Source organism: Arabidopsis lyrata, assembly GCF_000004255.2.
Source record: "Arabidopsis lyrata subsp. lyrata unplaced genomic scaffold ARALYscaffold_8, whole genome shotgun sequence".
In the NCBI taxonomy this organism is placed as follows: Eukaryota; Viridiplantae; Streptophyta; class Magnoliopsida; order Brassicales; family Brassicaceae; genus Arabidopsis; species Arabidopsis lyrata.
In genome coordinates this window covers 4,043,600-4,053,661 of record NW_003302548.1, presented here as the reverse complement: position 1 = coordinate 4,053,661, position 10,062 = coordinate 4,043,600, and the positions used below count along the sequence as shown (strand labels likewise).

Here is a 10,062-nt window from a genome sequence, read left to right as displayed (position 1 = left end):
TTTGCGCTATCCTGAACACCACATACAGTGGGATGCATCCTACCACCAGTTTATATGGAAGACTCTGCAGATTAAGAAGATATATCTTAAGGATACGAAATATTTAAGCGCGAGAACTATCCAAGAAGCAAACACATTGAAAGACATTACATACACCAGTAAACACAATTACCTAAGACTCATCCTTCAAACCAAAAAAACGGGTGTATATAAGATATCAGAATAATCATCAGATGGAAAAAGAAAAAAAAAAAAACGGAACGTTGTGCAGTCTAGAACTTCTTAAACACGAAAGGAACAGATTATTCGACTTGTTCTGCACAGTACAGGACCAAGAAAAAAAGGATAAAGACATGACACTGGACATGGTTTAGCTTCACCTTAAGGAATTTGGAATTAAAATCATTCAGGTTAACACTAGACTGCTCTGTGTCTCCTGTCCTCTGAGATTTGACTTTGAAGGTCCCTGTAGTATAGGAAGAACATGAAAAATGAGACCCTAAAGAATTGCATTAAAATCCTTTATTGTAGTAAAACCTCACCTGGGCATCTAAAAGACTGAATCCCACCTAAAGGTAGAGACTTTAAACTCGAGCTCCTGCAAAAATAAAAAATTGTAAGCATTAAATACACAATCCGACTAAAACTCAGTTTTGGATTATAGTCCCAAATTCAATTCCAACTTAAACCCTAAACCCAGATTCAGAACTTCCATTAAAACTCCAAAAATTAAGAACCATCGTCATTTCTAATCAAAACCCATTAAACTCTACTACATTTTATACAGTAAACAAACATAAAACAGCTTCACCGGAAAAAGAAACAAAAACCCAAATAAAAAGTTGAAATCTTTGACAATCACAAATTTCATAACCATAATCTTATGGATAAGTCACACCCACCATGATTCATGAAAGCAAGCAAATTGAATTATAAGAAAAAACCTGTTAAAAGACGCGAATCGATCTACTCGTGAAGGGAGAATCAATGGCTTCCAGGTAAATAACTGAACAGCCACCATAATTTCTCTCTTCTCCTTCGCTCTCTTTGTTTCTCCGCTTGAATATATATAAGACTGATCTTTTAGAATTTGCACCTTTTCTTTTTTGTTTTCGAGGGAAATGTGTATTTTAATTAGAGTCAATGATCGACTTTTTTGTTGTTGTTAATGACTTTTAATATTTTGGATCATCTTCTGAAATTAGTATTCACTCAAATAAGTTGAGTTCGAATATTGTGGTCACAACTTATCACACAGTACTAAAGCAAACAAAAATTGTGGTCACAACCAAAAGTGTTAATGACTTTATGTTTTGGATCATTAAAAAATCGGGTCTAATTTTTTTATGATTAGAAAGTTTTGGATCCGTGGAGACGTCTATTTCCATTTCCAAGACGGTGTTCAGACCATGTAATTTAATTCATTTTTGAAGAGCAAATGCAAAATTTTCATAACTCACAAAACGAACCACCGACTTTTCAGATTTTTACGCTTTCTGTAACCTAACTTAACCGCTACACCAACTCGTCGTTGGTATCTAAAGAAAAAAATTATAATGGCACAGATTTCCTTTAAAGACTTAAACAACCTAAATATCCATTTAGAAAAGAAAAAAAAACAACAACAACCCAAATGAATCAATGTACGTTCCATTAAGCTAGCTTAAAAAAAAAATTAGTACAAAACACATACCGTTTTATATCTTACAACTTTCACTCGCCCTTAATTAGTTTCTCTATACAAAGTAGACATTTGGATTTGTATACAATCGTTTTGCTAAGTCAACTAGTCATTGTTTTTTAATTGTTACTTTTGGTCACCACTTTAATTATTAAAGATGGACTACGAGTCTTTAATATTGACGCAAACACTCGTATAAGTATAATTTAATTTATTTATGGTAAAACCTAAGCTGCATGGAATCGGAAGCGGGTACGTGGAAGCGGAAGCGTTTGGAAGCGTAGAAGCGAGTTTTTGAAAAAAATTAGGAAACGGGTACGTGTTGGAAGCGTATATATATATATATATATAATATTATATATATTTTTATATACTTTATATATTCATATAATAGATTGTTGATATTTTAGTTGAATTGGTCTAAAAATTAAAAGATTAAAGTATATAAATTACAAATCAGAATCACAATTAAAACATAATAAGAAAAGTAAATTTTATAATTTTAGTGGTTTGAACAAATGGGCTGTTGAAAAATAAGAAACTTGGGCCAAGCCCAGTAAAATTCTTTTAAAAATCTGCCTTTAGTGAAACGTTGCGTTTCACTCATCTTCCACCTTTGATACAAAACCCTAAAAACCCTTGTTCAAAAAATCATTAGGCGTTAGTCGGGCGCTCAAGCTGGGCCTAGCGCCTAGCCGAAAAATCGGAGATTAAGCGGGGATTAATCGAGGATTAGTTTTTAATATTTTTTACTTATATATTGTATATATATTATTCTGGCGGATTGAAATTAATAATGTTAGATAGTCCAGTGGTTGAAAGCGTTTTTCCTCATTTTCGGGTGGCGAGTTCGAGTAGACGTAGTTACATTTATGTTTATTTTAGGTTTAATTGATAGTGAATGACCAAATACCCTCGTCTTCAACCTTTGAAAAACGAGATCTGTAACTTTAAATCCGCCGCCACCTAACTTTTTCTTCATTTTTCATCGTTTCTTTTTGTTTCTTCTATTGTTTATTGCTAGATATGCTAGATCCATCAACTATATATGAATTAAAACCTTCAAAAGAACAAAAAATCAAGTTTTTTCAAAAGTTCCGATTTTTAAGCCGATTATACCATAATCCCGGCGGTGCCTTGCCGCCGAGCGACTAGCCGCCGCGAAATCGGCCGCCTTGGCCGCGTTTTTGAACAAGGCTAAAAACCATATGAAGCTTGACGGCCGCCGATTCCAACTCAGAATCCAAAACGAATCCAAAACGCTTCCACCTCAGAATCGACGATTCCAAAACGATTCTAATCGGCCCTTTTTGAGAATCGCGCTTCCCTTGCGATTCCTGGCGCTTCCTACCGCTCCCGTTTCTGATTCCGATTCCGAAGCGGGAATCGGAGCTCCACCGACGCTTCCATGCAACGTAGGGTAAAACCACACAAAGTATCTTATTCATAACTTCAATAATACAATCTTGTACATCTCCTTAGAGAACGTGCTGCATAAAATTGAAACCAACATAGTAACTAACAAACAAAATTTTAAGATATACTATTCGACTTAAATATTTTTTTGTTGTTGTTTAAATTAGGTATGACTTATGAGTTATGAGATGAGATCGAAGAGGAAGAAGTGGAACACAAAGCGCGTGGGTACACACAATGTGAATCTCAATGGAAACCTCAAATTTTTTGGTTATCATTGCCAATTCTATCACGCTTTCAATTTTTGCTACATCACTCTCTTTTAGTGACTTTTTTGTATTTTTTCTTCTTCCACTCAGTGCCGGTCCGAGCATTTGTGAGGCCCTACACGAAAAATAAAATGAAGCCCAATATATTTATAAGTTTTAGGGCTAAAATTTTTTTTTGACCTATTTTTAATAAATTATACAAAAATAATGATATTTTGAATATTATTACATTCAAATTTAATTGTTTGGGCCCTATTTTATTTATTTTTTTCGAAAAAGACTTTAGTTTTTACAAAATATTTTCATTTTATGGACCTTTTTACCAAAAAAAAAAAAAAAAAAAAAAACCTTATAAAAAAAAAAAAAATTGTGGTGCCCCAAGCCACCGCTTGGGTAGCCTGTCCTGCGGGCCGGCCCTGCTTCCACTTACTTTTCTCGTTTTTATATACATTTTGAAAGAGATATAACGAATACTAATTAAACAAATACTTTTAATTTTGTTTCTATCGTTAAAATCTCTTCCGCAATATGGAACTCGGACGTAATTGGCTCTTGAAATATCATTTTCAATGTGTTGTTAGTAAGACAACATATATAGTTTAAAACTTTAAATACATATCAGAAACACAAAGAAAATATCTAGTATTCTGTGATGAAACTTAAACATACAAAAAATTTTCTTACAAAAATATCATTGTTAAAGTATACCATGATTAACAATATAATGTGTACATTTCAGAATAAACGAGTTAGACTTCTTTGTGGATAAAATATGAATTTGTAATTGTGGACAAAAAAATGAATTTTCTAACTAAGAAATAAATATATTAATATTTCTAGGCCCTTTTCATGATTTCGTCCTTTTCGTAAGAACCCATATTTGTTTTTTTTCTTTAGCCAAATTTGTTTTTGGCATGTGACAATCTTAATGTTGAATGGACTCCCATGTGGGAGGGCATAATCTTTCACCTCTTATGGTTGAAAATTTTTCCGTTCTTGTGTGAAATGATTAATAATATTTTTGAACTTGATTTTCATATCTTTTTACAAGAAAACTTCTATAAATTGTTGTCTAAAATAATAAATAAAACTTCTATAAAAATAAACAATTCCTTAAATTAATTGTGTTACTTTTTGTCAGCTCTGTCTCACTGTGGAACGAATTAATAACTTGGAAACCTATAGAGAACATAAGTGTATATACATGGAAAAAGTGGAATGCATATTAAGAATCTGAACAAGTTAGGCGCAACAACAAAACATATAGGCCAAAAGTAACATTTTTGTCGCTGTTGCTTAAGCTTAAAACTAGAACCAAAACAATGTTGATCTTCAAACCGGAAAAGTATTTTCGAAGAAGTTGAGTCCACTTGTGGATAAGGAAGAGGATACGCTGAGGTTGTCAGAGATTATTTGGATCTTGCAATTGGCTGAAGCTACTCTAGGAAGCATCTCAAGCTGCTTGGAAACTTCAATCACATCTTCATCAAGTGGTGTATCGTAGTACAATATCATTTGTTCGAGTTTCGGCATTGTCCCAGGAAGTGTTCGACCAGCTCCATCTGCATCTTCTTGTCATCAAAAATTTCACCAAACTTCAATACCTTTAGAACCTTCACCGGACTTGATGATAAGCAAGTGGGACTTTCCGCTGAAGATTTTCATATGCACCCGTCGACATCCACACACTTGATTGTACTTTTGTGATTGTATCCCTGAATCATAATGGTAACAACTTTCAAAATCGAATTGTCTTAGAAAGTTTGTTTAGTAGAAGTAGTAGAGGATTTATGTTGGTCCTTCGAAGACAAGGGTTTCTAGATTTGGACAGTTCTTGAGTAGAGTCGGCAATGATTCTCATCCTACTTTCCAGTGAGTCTTAATAGTTAAATGAATCAGGTTGTTGAATACAGGTATTGATTCACAGCAATAAGTAAGTACCTGAAGCAAGAAAACAAATCAACTAGATCACCATTATAAGTATGGAACCACTAACTCAAAATAATCATTACAATAATATACCGCGAGAGTCATGGCAGATAAGTGAAGGATTTGGACATTGCATGCCCCAATAAGAAAATCTGTTGCATTGACAACCAAATCTCCATAGCTTGCATGTGAACTCTGATCAAATGTCAAATGAAACACTATCTGGTTTATGATCATCGTGTAGTTCTAGTAGCCTTAGTCTTTTAAGGGTTTTGGAAGATACAGAGCAGTTCCAAGAATAAGAGTAGACATTAATCAGAACTAATTCCTCAAGGACATGACATCCAGAAACAAGCTTGTCAATGCAATCATCAGTTTTTTCTGACACTAACATAATTGAATCAAGATAGAGAGTCTTAAGCTTTGGAAGAAAAACATGTTCCACATCAATGCCAGTATTTTTGAGATTCTATCCTAAGCCTAACTAGTGACTTGCTCATAAAGACCTTTGAAGTAAGATCATTCGGATAGATAGAAACGCGTAAATCAAGATCCGATATTCCACGTTCCAACACGGTTAATATCCAACGAATGACACAAACTGGATCAACATCAGGTCCACACTTTAAAGAGAACTTATTTGGAGTAGAATTTCCTTGCAAACCCAATACTCTATCCACAAAATCTGTAAACATTCTATGAATCTCATCCTTTTTTGCTTTACCGTACCCTCTTCAATATGCAGATATACTGAGGAGTAATCAAACTCAAGATTTGGTGCGAAAGCAAAGAGATACCGCCATTTTTTCGAGAGAAGCGATGCTAAAGCAACTTCTTTTGTGGGAAGACAAGATAGGATTTGGCAAATAAGAGGTTCTGGTAGAGTGCTGATTATATCTTTGGAACCAAAATCAAACTCGTTGGGCACATACGAAGTAGTTAAACGTAAAAAAAACATATATTGAAGAACAGAAACCTAACACTACAAGATGAGAATCTAGACAAGGTTTCAGGGAACTAATGACACACATAAAGAAAACTAAGAGAATGGACAATCTATATTATACACATTGTAGCCGGTTCATTCATCAATTTATAAACAGCTTCCATCAAAAGTCATGATTATAAAAACATCAGAATCGATATCTTATCTTGTGGCGATATCGTCTTTCTCAATGGTGAAATCCCATACATCACCATACTTGTCATTAAAGTCCCATATGCTCATTGTGTTGTAGTCATTAATGAGCTTATCGCGAGCTCCTCTCTCCAATTTGTATATCTGAGGCTCGAAGTTATGTGGCTGATCTGGTTTATCCATCTCTATTATACAAAACACTACCGTGAATAACGCTGCACCTATGAACAAGTACTCACCCTGCAACACACACACACACACTCAAACACTTGTGATTTATTTTCTCATACTTAACTAATTATCCAATCTCTAGTACATTTTCCATAAAAACAGAATTTGTAAACAAAAGATTTGAAGTTACCGGAGCATCAAAATACATCCCTGCAGCTATAGCAGGAAGAAACAGGCAAGAGATTAAACCTGCAGATATATAAAAAAAACGGCAAGTTTCGATCAATCTGCGATCCGTAAAAAGCACTAAAAACGGGTTAAACGAATACCTTGAAACCCATTTGTTTGATCCACAGCAGCAATGTCATCAGCAATTGCTCCCCAAAATGTTCCTAAAGAAACATTTCCAAGAAGATTCAATCAAACAAATCATATCCTTCGAAATCTAAACAACAAGAAGACGAAAAAATTGGAGAACCAAAAGTTTACCCTTTTGAACTTCTCCTTCATAGTAAGTATGAGCTCCATCGTAATATCCATACTTGAAATCTTCCTATAAACAATTACTAACCAATCAGAAACAACTTTCGACACAATCGTGAATTCAAAATCAATCGAATATTACCATTTCAATGCTATTAATCTCGAATTGACCAATCGGGTCTTCGTTGATGTCTGGTTCAATCTGTGACAATCCAGCAGCTGAGACCAGCTTCGCTAACCTCAATCTCCGGCCGGAATTGCCGCATTTTACGACATTGACGGTCTGATCAAAAACCTTAACTCCAAACTTCGAATCTTTGATCTTTGGGATCGATTTGGGAGAGAGAATCGTGACCGTTGCCATTTTTTTTCCTCACTTTATCTTCTCTCTGTTTCTTGCTCTGTCTCAGAGTATTGGAGCCATAGAAAAAAAAAAACGGTTCTTTTTTTGTGTTCGTTAGCGAAAGAGAGTAGTAGTAACTGGTTACTGTCTGTCATATTTACCAAAGTGACTGACAAATTCGTAAGCGCCACGTGGAATACAATCATTTGATTGTCTTCTCTCGTTGTTGGTTGGTGAACGCTTCCACGTGTATAATTATCTTGAAATCATTGAAACGGCCCAACTTTGTCCTAACTGAAATCAACACTATATATTTATTAGGCCCAATTTGGGTCGTCGGTCCAAATTTACTTGACTGACAATCACTTAATTATTAAATTCAACCAATGTTTTACATTATAGTTATTATGTAAAAATAATTTCATGTTAAACATATATATTTTTGGATATTTTAAGTAAAATTTTAATCACGGATAAAATAAAAATAATTTTAAATATTAATATTAATCTAACGCTTAAACCGATTTATCGAATGTCTAAACAAGAAGAATCGATAACTTTCTATCGATAAACAAGAAAAATAGTTTTGTACGTCTAGACGCCAAAACAGACTGTTTTTAGAACGTTATAAAGGATCTAGTTGGCTTTGCTTTGTTCGGTTTAGTAAGAATTAACAAGGTCAAGTCACTTCATTAATTTAGGGGACAAAAACATAAGTATCATTGACAAATGATTCCCATCTGTAACTAATAAAGGCTTGAGTGGTTGGAGAGTAATGTAAATTAAATGCATTGCTCTTTCTTTGGTTAATGGTTACCAATACCAAGTCATGTTATATATAGGCTACAATATAATAAACCAATTTCTTAATGATTTACTGATGAATAGAATAACATTTTATCTCAACTACTTGGAATCAAATCTCACGCAAATTTAAACGCAACAAGTATAAATTAAGATTTGGGGTTTAGATGGATGGATTGCTACAAAAGTACAAACATTTTTGATGTGGAAACGTACTAGAATAATAAATAAAAAGTCGGCCAAAATTTCAACGACAAGTATTAATGTTTAAATTTATGGACTATTGCGGTTAGGTGCTAGTTATCCACTGATCTTCTTAATTTTCCTACTTAATCCATCGAAGATATTAGCTTAATGATTTGTAATCCATGTGATGTGACATGCACATGTAGACATGTAGTGTTTAATGATTTTTTTTTCTTTTTGTTGTTGAAAGGTTTAGTATCTAATGAATTACAAAAATAAATTTGGTTCCAATAGTTGAAATCAACACTAGCTAAGCTCATTTTTTCTATAATATTATTTATAGAAAATCTGTACAACAATTTGCTCGAAGAGTTTGGAATATCTTACCGGTATAACTAAAGGTGCAAAAAAATTAAAAATCATAACTCATTTTCGGAATATAATTTTATACCAAGAGATTTTTTTTTGTCAAAACTGATTTTTTTTGGAATATAAGTTTGAAACTGATTTTTTTTTTTTTTGTCAAAACTGATTTTGTTTATTTAAGATTCAAGAATGACTTGAACAAGTAGAATTTGTAGAACCAATGAAGAAGAAAGAGTTGTGGAGTGGTAGATAATGGTTTCTTCCAACTTCCAAGAATAATGTTTGAACGTAATTGCTTCGATTGGTAGGAATTTTCTTAAGCAATTAGAATCAGTTCTCTGTTAATAAATTAAACATATATTTTTGGATTACTTACCACACAAACTCTCCCCAAAATATGTGTTGACACATACCAAATGATGATATGAATACAAAACTTATTATGCACGCGTAAAAGATTCACACGCATGTATATATATCTCACAAGTACACACTACACATGAAACAGTAGTTTAGTTTGGGTTATGTTATGAGTTAATGACACAATTTCTTCTTTTGATAATGACAGAAAGTTTTCTTGTCTACAATATCATTTCAAGAAAATTTAAACGTTTAACCGAATAAAATCAACGCAACGGGGAATAAAATCATGAAGAATGGTTAGAACGTGATATTTAAAGATGAAACCAGACCAAAGCAAGTCAATACAAAGTCAAATAGAACTCAATCGGAAACGAATAACCAAAATTTGTCAAACTTTGATTTATTTATTTTTTTGACAAATTTTGTTTTTTTAACTGTATTTTCATATTTTGAATTGTTTGTTATGATTTCATATACTTAATAGTGTTAGATAGTATAATGAAAATAGTTGTCAATACTATGCTGTAAACAATAGTCTTTTCTAAGCCTTTTAACGGGAAAAAAAAAACACAAAACAAATACACTTTTATTTATAAATTATAATCTCTTTGGTATAACATATGTGGAGAAAATAAAGTGTTTTTCTTGATTCGTTTGGTCAAAAATTAAAAAAAAAAACAAGTTTGAATTAATTTCTGATAAGTTCAATAGTTCATTTTTATATTATCTTAAAATCTATTCACAATAATATAGTACTAGAAAAAAATACTTTCATGTTCTAACGAAACAGAATAATATAGTACTAGGCGATAGAGAAAACACAATGTTTTTATTTTGACTTGATTCGTTTGGTCAACAAATTTAAGTTTTGGATTATTTTCTAATGAGGTTTAATAGTTATTTTTAAAAAAAA

The 10,062-nt window shown here is 32.8% G+C and overlaps 2 protein-coding genes, 1 long non-coding RNA gene and 1 pseudogene across 5 annotated transcripts in view; all 4 read right to left on the bottom strand.

The window, feature by feature from the left end:
* Positions 1-848, bottom strand: LOC110225618. The gene is made up of 3 exons (XR_002329848.1): positions 543-848; positions 381-466; positions 1-64 (listed from the first exon to the last, which is right to left on the bottom strand). It is a non-coding gene; the product is annotated as an uncharacterized LOC110225618 (long non-coding RNA).
* The window catches only part of LOC9299716 (putative ion channel POLLUX-like 2), a 30,746-nt gene that overhangs the window by 6,240 nt on the left and 14,444 nt on the right, over positions 1-10,062 (bottom strand). The window lies entirely within an intron of this gene.
* LOC110225612 lies at positions 4,597-6,265 on the bottom strand (annotated as a pseudogene).
* Positions 6,336-7,532, bottom strand: LOC110225614 (photosynthetic NDH subunit of subcomplex B 5, chloroplastic). Of its 3 annotated transcripts, XM_021015382.1 has the most exons (6): positions 7,230-7,532; positions 7,094-7,157; positions 6,934-6,996; positions 6,795-6,853; positions 6,618-6,673; positions 6,336-6,586 (listed from the first exon to the last, which is right to left on the bottom strand). In XM_021015382.1, the coding sequence occupies exons 1-6, from the start codon at positions 7,449-7,451 to the stop codon at positions 6,520-6,522; spliced, it is 531 nt and encodes a 176-aa protein (XP_020871041.1). In that variant the 5' UTR covers positions 7,452-7,532; the 3' UTR covers positions 6,336-6,519. The 3 variants fall into 3 exon arrangements, with proteins under 3 accessions (XP_020871041.1, XP_020871039.1, XP_020871040.1); XM_021015380.1 differs by having other exon boundaries at positions 6,336-6,673; XM_021015381.1 differs by having other exon boundaries at positions 6,336-6,673; positions 6,795-6,820.

Bases quoted from the DNA above. Each gene is read 5' to 3' on its own strand.
- LOC110225614 (XM_021015380.1), bottom strand. From the start codon at position 7,451: ATGGCAACGGTCACGATTCTCTCTCCCAAATCGATCCCAAAGATCAAA. The intron at 7,158-7,229 runs GTAATATTCGAT...AATTGTTTATAG, and splicing joins AGATTAATAGCATTGAAATG to GAAGATTTCAAGTATGGATA. The intron at 6,854-6,933 runs GTATTCGTTTAA...ATATATCTGCAG, and splicing joins TCAAACAAATGGGTTTCAAG to GTTTAATCTCTTGCCTGTTT.